The sequence below is a fragment of the Lepidochelys olivacea genome (assembly GCF_965140295.1).
Source record: "Lepidochelys olivacea isolate rLepOli2 genome assembly, chromosome: 6".
Classification (NCBI taxonomy): domain Eukaryota; kingdom Metazoa; phylum Chordata; order Testudines; family Cheloniidae; genus Lepidochelys; species Lepidochelys olivacea.
Window position 1 is genome coordinate 61735606 of NC_140416.1, and position 16477 is coordinate 61752082.

The 16477-nt window shown below is 44.0% G+C and overlaps 1 protein-coding gene across 3 annotated transcripts in view; it reads right to left on the minus strand.

The window, feature by feature from the left end:
- SLC8A3 (solute carrier family 8 member A3) overlaps positions 1-16477 on the minus strand; it is a 194128-nt gene that overhangs the window by 42529 nt on the left and 135122 nt on the right. For 2 of the 3 annotated variants that reach the window (XM_084630117.1, XM_084630116.1), the window contains exon 3: positions 5490-5593. In XM_084630117.1, coding sequence (XP_084486243.1) covers positions 5490-5593 — 104 coding nt within the window. Of the gene's footprint in view, positions 1-5489; positions 5594-6835; positions 6943-16477 lie in introns of all 3 variants that reach the window. The other variant, XM_084630115.1, reaches the window with a different exon arrangement.

The window sequence follows — 16477 nt, forward strand, 5'->3', positions numbered from 1 at the left end:
GCACCAATCACAAGGGCACACGCTGAAGAAAACCACATCCCGTGTGCTGGGTACAAATATGCCAGCAGAATATACAAAGAGAAACTCTTAATCGAAAACAACTTTACCTGGGCCTGCCAAGAGTGGCTGAATCTGTTTCTCTCAGTGGCCTTGTGAGTCATTAAGACCCATGCTACGTGATGACAATAGTGATCGTTGTACTGACAGACTTCAATATTAAATGGTATCAACATGCATGTTTGTGTGTGTGCATGCACAGCTTTGAGTAGGTCTCTGTGAGTATATGTTTGTATGTGTAACTGCATGGAGCATCTACATATTTGCATATGCCAGCATGTGCCTACATGTATGTGGTTAAGTTTGCATATCCCCATATCCCCCCAAAATATACAGGTTTTATATTACACCCATCACCGTTGCATTTGCTCTTCATATGTATGTATATGCCGGCATGAATGTGCACATCTGCAACATTTGCATGCCTGGATGTGTTAGCATGTACATGCATGTGTGTGTGCTTCTCCTTGTGGCGGTGTGTATCTGCATGCACATGTGTCTTTGTGTGTGCATATCTTCATAAGTATGTGGGTGCTTTCAAACCCTTCATGGCCTATCCCCACCCTGTCTATCGAGATGACGACTCTCATCTCCAACCAGCCCCTGATGCCAGGCTGTCTCATCCACTGGTTACGTTTGCAGAGAAGGATATCTGTGCTTTTGCCCATGCTGTCCCTCACACTTGGGAGAAGCTCCCTGTAAACATCAGCAAAACTAATTCATTATCCTCTTTCAAATTCCTCCTTAAGACTCTCATTTTTTCTTGACAACAGTTAGGCAGGGAGGGTGTAGTCTATCACGCTGACCAATACTGGCTCACGGTTTCCTCGTATTCCCTTGTCTGTCTGTATCCCTGTGTTGTCTCTTGTCTTATATTAGACGCTGTCACCAAAGAGGTTACATCTTTTTATTCTCTGTTTGTATAGTGCCCAGCACAATGGAGTCCTGGCCATGACTTGGGCCCCCTAGATGCTGTGATAATACAAGTCATAATTATATGTGTGTGTGCGTGTGCATATTTGTCACTGAATGATTCTGCATGTGTTTGTCTGTCTGCCTCACAGGTGCATGTGTCTGTGTTGACCTTGTCACATGTCAGTAGGGGACTCTACACTACATCAATGCTGGGTGCTCTATATCCAAAACCATTATGTGCCAACTAATTCTTCATCAAAGCCAACCAAATGGTGCCCTCTTGTGGGAGCACTCTACAGTACATGGAATCTTTTGAGATTTCATAGGATTAAGAGGGTGACAGTGTACAAATACATTGAAACCCTCTTTCCTTCCCTTTATTTTTAAGTGCTGAGCCCTTGCATTGGCTACACCCTAATGGGGCTAATGAAATGTGTTCATCTCTCCCTCTTCTGTGGACATGTTTCTTGGAAATTTGCAGATAATCCTCATAAATGGACAAGTGCACCATCCTCTTCTATTGTATCTCATGTCCTGCTGGTAAATGGAGGTGATGATAGGTGCTCCAATGCTGGGATGGAGGCAGGCAGCTGCCTTCTAGGGTTTGTCCAGCCGACCTCAGGGTCTGACACTGCCCTCATTTGTACCTGTTTTACACCATTTAACCCCATGGTCTTTTATGGAGTTACATTCAATTTGCATTGGTGTAAATGAGAGAAGAAACATGTCATTGTGGACCAGTGTCACAATGTCACATGACACAACGTCATGGTAATGTAAACAATGTCCAATTTAAGTTAATTTGGAGATTTGTTAATGGGCAGATGGTTCCCTGGTTAGAGGAAGCTGCTGCGTAAGTGGGATAAGAAACAAAAGGAATTTCAACAAGGGAAGAATCACGTCATGTCCTGTCACCAGGCAGATGTTTCTCATCCCAGGCAGTACTACATAGAAGTGAGGGGCTACAGGAAACGTCTGGAGGTTGACAGATACTAAGCAAGCTTCCCCTATGCTGCTCTGCCAGTCACCTTTGTACTAACTTTCAGCACCCCTTACTATTAAGGCCCTAGTAAACTTGTGCTTAACTGTATGGTGATTTGGCAATGCAGACAGACTGTACACATGGGACTGGGATGAGTCCACCAAATTGACCTAACTAGAATTTAAAATTCAGGTGGTCAGAGATGACTCGCAAATTCAACAAGCCATTGCTCTGTCACTAACCAGCCTGGCCCTTGCTTCACTGGAACTGAATTAAACCTGTTTGGCTTCAGCCTCTGCTGCTGCTGTCCTAGATCTTGATGCCCTTTCTTCCTAATGGGTTTACATTTCAGAGTAAAAAATCACAGTGTTTTTCTTTTCTTCCTCATGACCCTCACCTGTCTCGTCACAGCTTTTTCCTTGCCATCTACCTACTAGCTCTGCTCCTTTATCACAAGCCCCTGCCTGACATGTAAGGTGTCTTTCCTCTTTCCTCTCACAGGAGTGGGGGTGAACAGAGTCCTATGCGAGCTCTCTCTTGTTGTACCTTCCTCGGTCCTTTCTCCGCAGCCAGATTGAAGCTATGGCAGAGCTAGATCCAAGTATGAATGGCTGACACTACAGGTGCAGCAGTGTCCTGCTGAGTTCCTCTTCACTGACTTCCAACAGTGCCTCTTCTACTGCTCCCCATTACGCTCTACATTGGTAGTGAGGAGGAGAAGAAGCCGAAGGACTTCAGAACATGTGCACGAGAGGAGAACTGTACTGTCCGCAGGGGCAGATGAAGACAAACCAAGGTGACAGGCCCACTCCAACATGAGGATCCCCGATTGCCTTGGTCCTGCATCATGGACCTGACCCCATTTGGGCTGGTAATGGCCAGGGTCACCCACCCAAGAGTTGCCCTGCTAAGGGACCCACCACTACTCCTTTTTTGGGGGGCAGGCTGGGTGTCCCCTCCGCCCAGATAAAGGAGCCCCCATCTACTCACTGGGGGACCCTGGGTGATACCATCTCACCCAAATCATGTGGTGGTGTCGCCAGTGAAGTGCCCAGGCCAAGAGTCCTCTGTGTGGTGGTGTTAGTGGGGGCCCCACCAGAACAGATTTAAAAGTTATCACCCAGTTGAGATGAATGGGGCAATTCATACCTCTCTGAGCTATTGTTTCACACCGGCTTCAGACTGAGCCCCTGAGACATGGAGAACCACTCCACGAGGGACAGTCTGAAATACTGGTGGGATGTGACCTGTTTCCTCCCTCCCTGTTGAGTTACCTATGCAAAGATTGCAGAGGAACTGGAGAGGCTGCACTGGCCTCTCCTCCCATCCCAGGGAGTCTCTAAGGTAGCCTCCTTAACTCCCTCCATGGAGTAGGGGTGGGGAGAGCAGCTGGAGCTGCCACCAAGAAGTACAGCGGGATGGGAGAGGCCAGGAGGCCATTAGGCATTTTCTGTGACAAAGGGGCCTTCTGACTGGGTACTTCTACCTCACACTACCCCCCTCATTCCCCTGCATTCTTAGATGGCAAGCTCTTTTGGACAAGGATCATGTCTTTGTTATGTGTTCCCACAGTGCCTAGCACAATGCATTCCTGGCCTCTCAACACCAACCCAGTGCACATGATAACCGATAACATTTCCGTGGGGTGATCAGCGTGGAAGACAGGAGCATTGGCTCAGTAATAGGGAGAACTTTTTGGGGAAATAAGAAAACTGTAGCTGACAAGATATGTACCTTTAGTACTTTGTCTACCCGTTGTCAGTCTGCTGCCATTTGTCTGTCTTGTCTATTTAGGTTGCAGGTTCTCCAGAGTTACTTATGCGTTCCTATACACACGCACAGTGCTGAGCCCAACAAGGCCCTGATTCTGAGTGGGGCCCCCGAGAGCTACTGCAACACACATAACAGTAATACCTGCTCCATGGCACCTGGTGTGGAGCATAAGCTCCCTCATTCTGACAGGGCTCAGAGGTAATAACAGCTCTTGCCCGCTGAGGAATGTCCCCGTCTGCAGTGACTCTGGCTGTGGCACAGAGAAGGATCGCCCTCCTTCTGATTAACAGAAATTGCACGTCTACTATTTCCTTACGCCCCCATCTTCAAACACACACACACCAGTGCTGTTCCTCTCCACCAGCCTTGTGTAAACCCCATGCTGGAGGAGTTGCTTTGGGCAGGTATAGCACAACAAAGCCTAGGCTTTGTAAGGATGGGGCTCCATCAGATGGCTTCTCCGGGGAGCCCTCATTTGTTTAAGCCAGTTCTGCACTGTGTGACACTGATGGCATGCCCTTGAGAGGAATTCTCGGTGACCTTGGACGCACTCACGTTAAGAGTCCAGCAAGGATGCATTCCACCCCCGAAAACACAAGTCATCCAAAGCAGAATCCATTTCTGGTGGGACTTAGACTTACATTAATAGCCACCCTCTGGGACAAATGAAATCATCTCGTTCTTGATATATTTGAAGAGTCTAAAATCACATGATACTTAATTGCCCCATTTGGCATCTTTGTTACAGGAGCACCTAAAATGGGATTGTGCCCATATTACGCTCAGACAGGCACATCAACCTGCCTGGGTCCCAGCTCAGATACCAAAATGGAGATCTGGATATCCTTTCACTAGGTGCTTATGTTTAAAAATTACACAAAGTGGGCCAGATCCTGAGCCACTGTGGTGATGGTAAGACACACTGATTATTACAGTGGCACAGGAAGAGGTTGAGTGTGTGGGCAGGTAAACAGATACAGGTATTTTTAAGTATAGTATAGCAGGTAAAACTGGATACTCAAGAGTCTGAGTTCTTTTCCAGCTCTCCCACTCACTTGCTGTGTCATTTTGGCCAAGTCCTTTAACCTCCTTGTGCCTCATTTTACTGGTGTAAATAAGGCTTCATACCTACCTCACAGAAGTGTTGTGAGGCTCCATGAATGAATATTTGTGAAGTGCTTGGAGATTCTTGGATGAAAAAAAGCTAGAGAAGTGCAAAGTATTATTACTGTAAAACCAAAACACTGTGACTGTGATTCCCCTGCTGTGCAGGACAGGCTTTTAGCAAAGACTCAGAGGAACCCAACAACAATATTCAACGCTGCACCATAAGGGACTGGGGACAAAGGAGGGAAGGACTGTGGGACATACAGTACTGAAGAGGGGAGTTGAAGAGATAGCCATGCACTACATTCTTTTCGGTTCTTTTTCACTCCCTTCAGTCTCGGCATTAGGGGGAGAGAAGGGGTAGCAGCAAAGATGTCATCAAAACAAAATAAAACCAATCAAAACTGATGATATTAATAAGGCCCGAGGCCCAAGCATGGCACAAAAGGAGGATCAGAAATAAGCTAGGCTCTAAAAGGCAGAGATGACACCTAAACAGGGTGAGAGCGAGAATACAGGAGGAAAAAGAATAAAAGGTGATTCATCTAACGGGGGAGGAGGAGAAGAAAAGATGGGTGGGAGGGAGAAGAAGGGGTTACTTTTTTGGATTTGGGGTTTGGTTGCTTTTGGTTTGTTTTTAAAAAGGATCTCACACCTGATATTCCTCGTTCCATCCATTTCGGTTCACCAAGGGCAATGAAGAAAGTCTCCTGCCTTTCGTATTCCTCCTCATCTACTATTTTAACCCTTACGGTCTTCCTGTAGGGACAACAAGAAAGACAGCCATGTACAGTGGGTTGGCTGGTTGGAGCGGACGCAGCAGCAGTCCATTCTCACATGCAGTCCATTCCTGCTGCTGCCTTGGGCAGTGTTTTGTTTGCTGGATATGGCGCATTGGTAGTAGTTGCTCTTAGGGTGAGTGGGAAAGTATTAGAGGAGGAAGATGGGGGTGGGCAAGGGAGTGAAGGGGGAGGGGAGGGTTGGACCTTGCTGATGGTTAGTGGGAGGTGACTTCTGCAGCACATATAGTTTAGTGTCACATGGTAATAATATCTCATCAGCTGACTAAGAATTGACCAATCAGAAATAGCCAAGGGCAAAACAGCCACAAAGATATCAAACACATTTTAGTTGAGGGACCAATTGCTTCTCCCACCCTCTCATAACTGGTAAGATGTTGGATCTGGAGGTGGGGAGCAGGACAGAGAGAAAGCCATACATACACACATACACACATGGGCGTTCATGAGGCAGGGGGCTGTCCATTCAGGGGGGAGCTCTCATTTGGCTTTGAGGGGACTGGGTGGTTTTTTTACCTCCCACTTTTTATTTAAAAACAACAGATATTTTAGTTTCTTGCTTCTAGTTGTTTTCTAACTGTTTAATAAACATTACTCACCAGCCCCTATTGAGTAGGTCTATCTGGGGATGAAAGCCCTGCAGCATGGCCGTGGCTAGCCCGGGTCAGCTGGGGCCGGGCTCTTGGGCAGGGGCTACAAGGCTAAAAATTGTGAGAACTAATGTGCTGCTTTCATGTGGGCTTTGACTCTTGTATTTTTATTAGTATGGGTCTGAGGCAGGCTGACAGCTCCTCTAGGAATCTGGGTATGTTTCCTGTAGATGTTTTGCTACTGAAGCTGCACAAATGGGCAAACTGCGCAGAAGGTCCAATCCTTCCAGCCAATGGGAGCAATAGAAAACCCCACCAACAGCCATTTCAACAATGCTGGGGTGGTATTCTAATCTCTCGCTTACACACACACAGTCTCTCTATCTTGTCCCCTTCCCAAGGTCCCTCCCAGGATAGTGCCCCATCTGGCTAAAACCCCATAGGTACCATGTGACAAGTTTGTGCGTGCACAGCAGTGTTAAGGACAGAGCGATTGGAAAACAAAAAGAAATCACAGAAAAAGAAAAAAAACAGAGGAGAAAAGAAGGCAGGAGAAGAAAGAGAAGAGGAAAGAAGAATGTTAACATTAGTCTGGAGGACCAGTACTACACCTTTCTGTAAACTCATATCCACCATGCGTGGGCTCATCAGCTCAATGAAGAAAGTCTTGTTTTTCTCATACTCCTCATCATCAATTACCTTGATGTGAACTGTTTTGCTGTGGATTGAAAAATAATAAGTGTCATAAGGAGAAGGAGGGGATAGGAAAGCAAGGGTGGGAGAGGGTAAGAGAAACAAAAGAGGAAAATTAGACAGTCAAAGTTTACTCCCCTTGAATAGGCTCAAAGTGGCCCTGGAGAGAAAATTACTTCCCCTTCCTGTGTATTTACATTGGCAGAACAAAATGGGTAACTGCAAGGCAACTAATCCTTCTGCCTTACACCTGATTTACACACACAAGTGCATGCTTTTCTCACACAGTTTCTCAGTGGGTGTACACACACACACACACTTACTTCACAGGCACAATTTTTGCTCATAGGTTTGAAAATTTGGCCTAAAACATCCTTTCAACAAGGAAACCATAAAAGGAGTGAACGAACCTGCCCCCTGTACACATGGGAATATACTGCAACTTAATCACCTCAATCTAAGCATTTAGTAGGTTAATCTGGCTAATCAGAGTTCTTCTGGACAATCTTCCTCTGGAGGCTCCCACAAGCTGTGCTGGGCAGACTCTGGGGCAAATTCTGACACTTATACAGCCAAAACGCTTGTGAATTCCATGAGCATCTTCACTGAATAAGGATGAAGGATTTGCTCCCAGTCTGTGTCCCTGTTCCCTCAATTACACACACACACACACACACACACACACACAGAGAGCGAGCGCAATTCAGTCTCTGCATGCCTTGAAGGCTTAGCCAGTTGTGTTGTTTTGCTTTCACTTAGTGTTGCTCTCGATTGCCTCAGGGTGTAAATTATACCTGCACTTTGCTTTTTTTCTTGTTGACTGGCAGGAAGTGCTATATGAAATCACATCCCTCCTTTCTCACTGTAAAAGGAGCTCATGCTTTCAGACTCTGGTGCAATTTCTCACACTTTTTAATGCAAAGCAGTTTATGTGTGCATTGACATTCATATATTATATTTATATTATCTATGCTCACGTGTTTATACATTATAAATATGTGTATGTATACACTTCAGGGCTCTCAAACACTGCAGAGACACTGAAAGCCCTCAGTAGGCAAGCTCTGTGAACAGCAGTTACAATTAAAATCTGGAACTGTCTCCACCTAACATTTCTGAAATAAGAAATTTGTAGCAAATGCCCTACATTTCTCTAGCCATAGGTCAGCTCTCTCTGAAGACTAAGCCAACTAGCTAATTCACCATATGATGGGCCCTGAGCCTGTGAATGACTTAACCTCCAAACAATTCGCTCCTCCACACACGCTTCTTCTGCACAGTCCTCCTACAATGATCTCTGCAAAATTCCGACACCTCCTCAATTTTGGACCATCACATGGTATATTAAATGCGTCTAACCTGTTGTGTCTGTGTGCAGAAAAGAAGGAGAAGTCATGCAGTTAAATCACAGGACTGGAAATCATGTGATCTGTGTTGTATGTTCCTATCTCTGTAAGTAGCTTTTGTGGCCTCCGTTTCCCCATGTGTAAACTGATGTTATTAACACCTCACTCACAGGAATGTTGGGAAGTTTCCTCCATTAATGTTTGCGATGTGCATTCAGACCCTTGGATAGACAGTGTTAGAAAACTGGAAAGTATTGTCATACTGCTCTAGATTGCAACTCCTCAGGGCAAGGACTGAATCTCCTACATATGTCCAGTGCAAGCACAATGTCAGCACTCAATAATAGTAATAATAACCTTGAGATAAACTAGAGACTGTGGCTTACACTACAAACATATATTCCACCAACAAAGTCAGCTGGCTTTGGAAATATTCATCAGTGGAATGCACCGGTGCCTCTTCATTCCTCAACCAAGATGACAGGAATTATTTACTTTCCTATAATGAGAGAATGAGCTGGTGTCACTGGTCAGTTATCAGTGTTTTCTATGGAGCTACCACTTAAGTTATCTCTAAATACTATGCAGGTATTGCTTCCTCCACAGAACTCTCATGGACTTTGATGGAACTTGAGTGTGTTGACTTGACCATCCGGAAGATCAGGCTCTAACTCAATAAGTAAACCACAAATTCATAAACATTCAGGAAATCCCTATGGTTCTATGAAGGAAAAAAATAAGAGGCTCAATCCACTATCTCGGAGGTCTTGCAGCTCTCTGTTCATGTCTTAATGTCCTGGTTGCATATATATCAAAATTGTACACAGCCAACTTACTACAAGCACCAGGCACTAAATTTACTTCAGCTTCTTAAAACCCAAGAGTGCTTCAGAAAGACAAGCGTTCAGCCCTGCACTCAAGTGCCTCTGCAACCCGAACCACTCTGCTGATGCCCCTGCCAAAGTGCATTGTGCTGTCATCAAAAGACCTGGCTATGTCGTAGAGTAAACCAAACAGTTCCCATGATATCACCTCGTCAACAGCCAGACCAGGATTAATACTGTAAGTACTGAGCCATGCCTGCTGGGTAATGACTCAGAAAAGTGCCTCACTTAAGAGTAATAGAGGAAAAAGAACATTTGCCAGTTATACAATGCTGTAACATTGGGGGAAGACTCCTTCTGCATACCTGCAAGTGACCATTGTACACTATGAAGCATGAAGTTTGATAAACTTCATTACTTTAGCTTGCATACCTTCAGCTATTAGTAAGCATCATAAGACTATCTAGTCCTCCTACAAATGTCCAGCCGCAGCATTTGACTCAATGGCCTACTGCTTAATAGGTTCTACAGTCCGACTACACCGTGGAAGGCCGCTCCTTTTAGTGGTTCTCAGTTTGATCTAGCCCTCTTAGTCACCCATTGATTTCATATTATAGGCTAGGAAGAAAAATAGATACTGATGAGCTTTCACTGTCTTTCATCATTACAAATATGCAAGAGGAATCACTTGTAATCCTTACTACATTAAATCATCCTGATTTTTTGCAATCACTTGCTGTACAGAAATTGTGTATTAATGCTAGACAGTCTCATCTCCTTTGTCTGGACAGTTTCAGTCTCCACCAACGCAGCTTGAAGGACATAGGATTTTAAACAAGGTGTCTCTGATGAAAACCTGAGTACTGTGCTGAGACTTCTTCACAATAATTTTGTGGCATACTGTCTACGCATCTTTGGAAATGCTTAGCAGCACATGGGCCCTACACAGGTTGACTGGTGGGTTTGTTTGTTTTTTTAATTGAATGTTGACTGGGCCCATGACACTCTGCAAATGTTTTTTCAGTTTTCTGTGGATTAGATCTACATCTGATCTGTCTGTATGATCTTTTTCTCTCTTTTAGGATTTTCAAAAGTGGCTAGTGATGGGCTAACTCTGACAGGTTTTGAAAATCCATCCACAGTGTGTAGGTGTACTGGTCATTAACACTGCCTGAGTGTTACCATTCCAGTGGGCCTTTTTCACTTAACTTACAACTTTTATGAATTTTTACTTTTAAAAGCTGAAATTGTCCAGGTTTTTTCCTCAGCCCATGAGAGAATATTTTGAAAAAATTGAGCAAAATAGTTCAAATATACAGAGAGTTGAAAAAAAAAGTACAATTTTGTCATTTTACAACAATTTCTGTAACCTCCTTTTGAACAGCTCCAGTAGGTTAGAAGCCTGAAATTTGTGAAAGACATAGTCTCTGCTTCATTGATGTACCTTTCTAGGGCGCAGTACGAATCCATTTGGATTTGTCCAAGTTCTCAGAGTTTAGAAAACACACTTCATGAATGCACAAAGTTTTGTTTTGTTTTTGTTATATGAGAACAGGTTTTACAAACAGCGTCTCAGCATTCCATTGATACTATGCATGAATATGTAAGACAAGGAGAAATTCTCATTTAATGAGAAAGGGTGTGTGGAATATGATCTCTTGAGGGCGTTTGTGGAATGCCTGATTTTATATGATCTCTTCCTCTGCAAACTGAATACTCAAAATTATGCCCTCAATGAAGCAATGACTTACTGAGTGCACATTTTGTAAAGTACAGAGTGTTCTATTACTGTCTAGCATATAATTCCAGAGGAAAGGATTTCTTTAGAGATTTTCTTTAAAAAAAATATCCACCAAAACCCACCACCTATAGAATTCCATAGAGAAAATATTAGTTGAGCATTTCATGGTTTTTGGGTGCTTCTTTTTGTAGCCTTTACATTCTTTTAATTATTAACTGTTTGATAAGTGTGTGTACAACAATGCAAGTAATCCTAGCAAAGGCTGAAGGAACTGGGTATGTTTAGTTTGGAAAAGAGGAGATTGAAGGGAGACATGGTCGTGGTCTTCAAATACTTGAAAGTCTGCCTTAAAAAGTTGTTCTCTTTTGCCACAGAAAGCAGGAAAAGAGACAATGGGTTCAAACTACAGCACAGGAGATTTAGATTAAATTTCAGGAAAAACGTCCTAACTGTAAGAACAGCAGGATAATGGAACAGACTGTCTAGGGAGGTTATGGAAGCTCCTTCACTGGAGGTTTTCAAAAGGAGGCTGGATAGCCATCTGTTTTGCATGGTTTAGACACAACAAATCCTGCATCTTGGCAGGGGTTAGACTAGATGACCCTTGCAGTTCCTTCTAACCCTGTGATTCCATGATGCATTCTGCCTCAAGCGTGAGTGTAGGCTAAGAATGGGAACAAACAAGGTTATAGGTTACATGCAGTTAGCCATCATGAAAGGTTATAATCTCAAGACTCTTGTATGCTAGCTCCTTTACTCAGAAGTGCACAAGGCAATAAAAGGATAGGATGTGGACAGAGAACAATTGTGTCTTAAGAAATGGATGAAACTTTAAGTGCAATCCCCAGCAAGCTAATGAGACCCTTAGCTACATGATCCCATCTTAGGCTTTACTCCTTTCACTAGGCAAGAGTAACTTAGTGGCTGCAGAGTCAGGGTCCCTCGCATTGTCTGCCCTGGTCATCATTTTTACCTTGTGCTTATGTGCGTTCCTGTTTTCTAATAATTGAAGACTAACTGGTATGGTATCCCTGTTGCAGGCTGCTCCCACTCTCCCAAGCCCTGTGTTGCTTCTGCTGCTGTCCTTTCCAATAGCTCGCTCTCTGAGAGCAGTAGTACAGCATCAGAGGTAACTCAGTCAGTCATATAATACAGCTGATTTTAGTTGGTTTGCATACTACAAACTTATTGAGTCACATGCTGTATGGGTATTGCATCTTTTGGTTTTTAAATTAAAACCCAAACTATGATGACCCCCTATTCTTGACTAGCATCTACAGGAAAAAAATCAACTTGAATGACACTGCGCTCGTTCAAATTGGATCCGAGCTGCTGAAATGGTCCCTGCACACAACATACAAGCAGGCAAACTGAACACTATATAGGTTATATGCTTGCAAATAACAACCATTTCCCTCATAACCCAGCTTCTGCTTCTGAGTTATCCTGCAGGAAAATAATAATCTTTAATGCCGCTCATTCAAATCCAGCCAAGTTCAGTAGCGATCAAAAGTTACCACCATTTGACATCTGTTCAATAGCCCACACAAAATCAATCTGGTGGAGAGGTATGACAAAATCACAACCCACACCTCTGTCACTATGCTGGAAGGCTTAAAAAGAGCACCCAGAATTCAACAGACCCTGGAAACTAAACAACTTCTTCTTCCTAACGGTGGGTCTGAGACACACTCTGCATGAGGCAGGATGTGTGAAAAGCTTACACTGCTGCTGTCTGGGATGAACCTGTTCTCTGGATAGAGGAATTAGGTCTCCAGGATGCATATAAAATATTGATACACTAATGTATGAGCTCTTACGGAAATTATTGTGATATTAGCAATGTAGCAATCATTAGGACTTCACTGAGACTGAAGCTGGCTGTGAGGAAGAAAAAAACCTTGGCTAAAAAAGAAATGTAATTAAGTAAAAAAGCCAAGGGAAACTATGAAGAACACTTTGATTGATCTTGAAGACAGACAGATTTTCAAGTTTTCCCCAACATTAAAGTTTAACTCCAAGGCAACAATTGGCTTCAGGAAAGTCAGTAAAATCTCTGAAGCAATGTAACCAAGAGAGCAAATCCTCTGAATTCCTAGATCAACTCAACTTGGCTACAGATTGGATTGTTACTGAACCCTCAAGCTTTAAATTGCCCTCCCCCCTTTTTTAAAAAGAGCTTTGAATTTTGTAACAAATCCAGCAGAATGATGGTTTCCCCTTTGCTACACGCTGAACTCAGAAAATACACCCTTTTCCCTAGCTCTTAAACAGAAGACTAAGGGCACTGTTATTATCCCAAGGAAAACGGATTCCTCTTCTCAAGAATTTGATAAGACACTTACACTCCCAAACATGACCTGGAGGGCTTGAACGTCAGAGTGCTTCCTCTTTGTCAGGCCATTCATATCCCTAAAGTCTCCAGGAGACTGGGTGAATCACACAAGGATCTCACTGCATGTGGCTGATACCCTGAAGGCCTTGCTATGAACCACAGGGCATACCCTTTTTGTGCCCACCCAGTAAAAGACAAAGGTAAAGCCAAGACTGGCACCATTTTGGGATCTCAAGAAAGAGAGCAAATTGTCAGTTGATTTCTGGAGAGAGAGTGAGAAGACAGTAGGGCAAAGTACACACACTGATGCCTACCTCTTACCATAGACATGAGATCAGATGGAAATGTTTTATCCTGTGCCTTATAGTAAGAGGCTCGTGTATACCTATTCCACCTGAATGGATGTCCTGGAGAAAGATGAAAAGATCAAGGCCTTTCAGATTAGAGGAGCCAGGAGCACAGACACGTTACTTTGCATAGTAATTTTGTAACACACACAGATTTGGCCAAATTTACCTCATGGTGTAAGCAGATACAACTTAATTAACTTCAGTTAACCCACTTAGATCAAAGCTTAATCTGGCCCCCGGAGACTCAGCTGAGACATACCCCTACCCCCGTAATGATTTCACTTGTGACCAATTTGGAGGTCTCGGAAGGTACAGGGCTAGTGGATTACTTTAACAGAGCCCACCTATCTTCTTCAAGTATTGCTTGGGTCCAAGGATGTTTTTACAGTCTTGTTAATTGATGTCCAAGGAAGAGGGGAGTGAAGCAGAAAATAAGGGATAAGAATGAAAGGTTTTCAGGGGCAGCTGCTTTGAAAGTGCAGGGAGGGTCAATGTTCAGGGGAAAGGATGGCTTTGGGGCTAGGTGATGTATTATATAATATTTCATCTTAGTACTCACAAAGCTATTACTATCTGACGGCTGCTCAGCAGCCTACATGAAATGCATCGGTCTGCTTCCTTGTGGATAAACACCTGCATCACAAATGGCTGGCACCCTTTCTGACTACTTCAGCAAAAAGGCGGACTATACAGAGGCTGAAATGCTTTCTCACCCTAGGAGGGTGATTACTCCAGGTCTGGGTTCAATTGCACTGGCAGGGCAGCGTTGCACTGCCACTACCCAGGCTACATGTTCTGTAACTACAGAAGACTTCCGTTTCCGGGGTACCTTTCATTCTCAATAAAAGCAAATTGAACTGTAGACACACATTTTGCTCTGGTTAATTTTCCTAAGGCCAAAATGCATATTGCAATATTGTCACTTGTATCTTAGCTGCAGCTGGCCTGACAGCTATTTCCTAGTAATGCATGGAGAACCAGGGAGATGGATGGGTAGAGAGACTGGAGCATAACACCACTCTGGGAAAACTTCGTGTTCATGTGAGAGGTGTGACAGAAGGACACCGACAGGAAGAGAGCAAGTGCGAGAGGGAGGCTCAGGAACATTTGCTGCAAGAATACTGTGACAGTCTCTTGAAATTAATCGAGGCAGCCTGAGGCACAAGGGGGTTTTCACTGTAACAGGCCCGACAATGCATTCACCTTCATGGAAAGAGTGAGATCTGAGGAGCACCTGGATCAACTGGGCAGCTTTCTCTCACAAACCTTTGATTCAGTTGCACTGCGGGATGGGAAGGGGATACTTCCTGTCCTTTCTCCCTGTGTGTGACAGCTCTGTTATGGACAAGATGTACCTCTGACAGCTGGGCAGCTGAGACTAACAATGGCTACCCAAAAGTCTGTCCTGGCAATCAAAAGCCTCCTTTAAATACCACGACAGGCATCAGGGACTGATGAACCAGTCTTCAAAACCAAGAACCCACACAAACCTTCAGACAGACTCAAACGAACTTGAACCTTCAAGGGCCAAAATCAGATATGGTGTAAGAAGCTTTTTAATTCAGACGTCAATGGAGTTCCCCCGGTCTCAATTAGGCTCTGTATGTTTTTAGGTTAGAAAAGTTTAGTTAACCTTTCCTGCCTGGGTTCAGACTGGGCCTGGAGGCACAGACACCAAAAAAAGAGTGACAGAACTATTTCTGGCCAGACAGAAAGCATCATCAATCTCTCCAGAGATCCCTTGTTCTTGTGAGATTTCCAGGCCAGATCAGCTGACCCGATAGGTTTCACATTTACAAGAAGCTTCAGGTAAGATTCCAAGCATGACACTGCCAAGCATCCTGCTCTTGAATGACTGAGGGAAGAGACGCCGCCGCATGCCCGTGCAGAATTTGAAAGGGCATGGCTGCTGCAGCATCTCAGCATAGACATAGGGAGCTTTTGTAGCTGGGTAGCTTTTTTACCCCTGAAAGAGTTTTAATCTTTTAAATATATAGACAAATCTCTTCTCTAAAAACCATACGTGCAGATTGCACAACCTGTGATTTCAAATCTGGGGTGGCCAAAGCGTGGCCTGTAATGTCCCACAATGGCTGCCTTCAGCTTTTTCAGGGGAAGTCCAATCAATGTCAATCGGCCCAGGATGCAGCATAGCAAGCTGGACTCTGTAGTCACCAGGGGTCACACATCCATACTGACAATAAGGGCATCTGCTACCTCCTCTATTTTATCGAACATAAATTGGGCTCTGGCACTTGCCAATGTAGCCCTCAGATGGCACCGTTTGGGCACTCCTGCTTTAAATATATGCTTAATAATAATCGCTGGTTTCAGAACTCCAGAGGGAGGGCAAGCTCCACTTAGGAGCAACTTAACATTGCATGAGACTTTCTGGAGTAAGCAGCAGAAGATGAAATGAATAGACATTGATCTTCGCCTAAAAGACTTTATGTTCACGACGTTGCTAAATTCTCCATCTGAAAAGTGGAGAGAGTAATCTATAAAATCATTTCATTTGACAATGCCTCTGCTTCAAACACATAAGGAAACAACTGGATGGTTATTTGATTAATGTGCTAGAAAATACGGAGTATCTGTGTCTCTGTTGAGACTCTCACTTATAGGAATTATTGCTGTGGAGGCTAAGAGGATACGTCTGTGTGATTTTTGGATGGGAAATAAAACTGAGCTCAACAAAATTGTGTAAGTCAGGAAGTGAAGAACACTGCATCTAATTGAAATGGGGGGAGGGATTACAGCAGGTAGGGAGAATGCAATTACTTAGTATGGAATGAGGCCAGGACACCAGGGGTAACATCCTTCAGCTTCTGAAAAGTATCAGGGAATCTTTAACAAGTCGTCATGATTGGAGTTTTTCATCCTTAGGCTTCAAGCAACATACCACAATCCCAGGAATGTAGTGCCCATTACCATGTTTTCTAAGTAGCTCCCTTGGCATCTAGG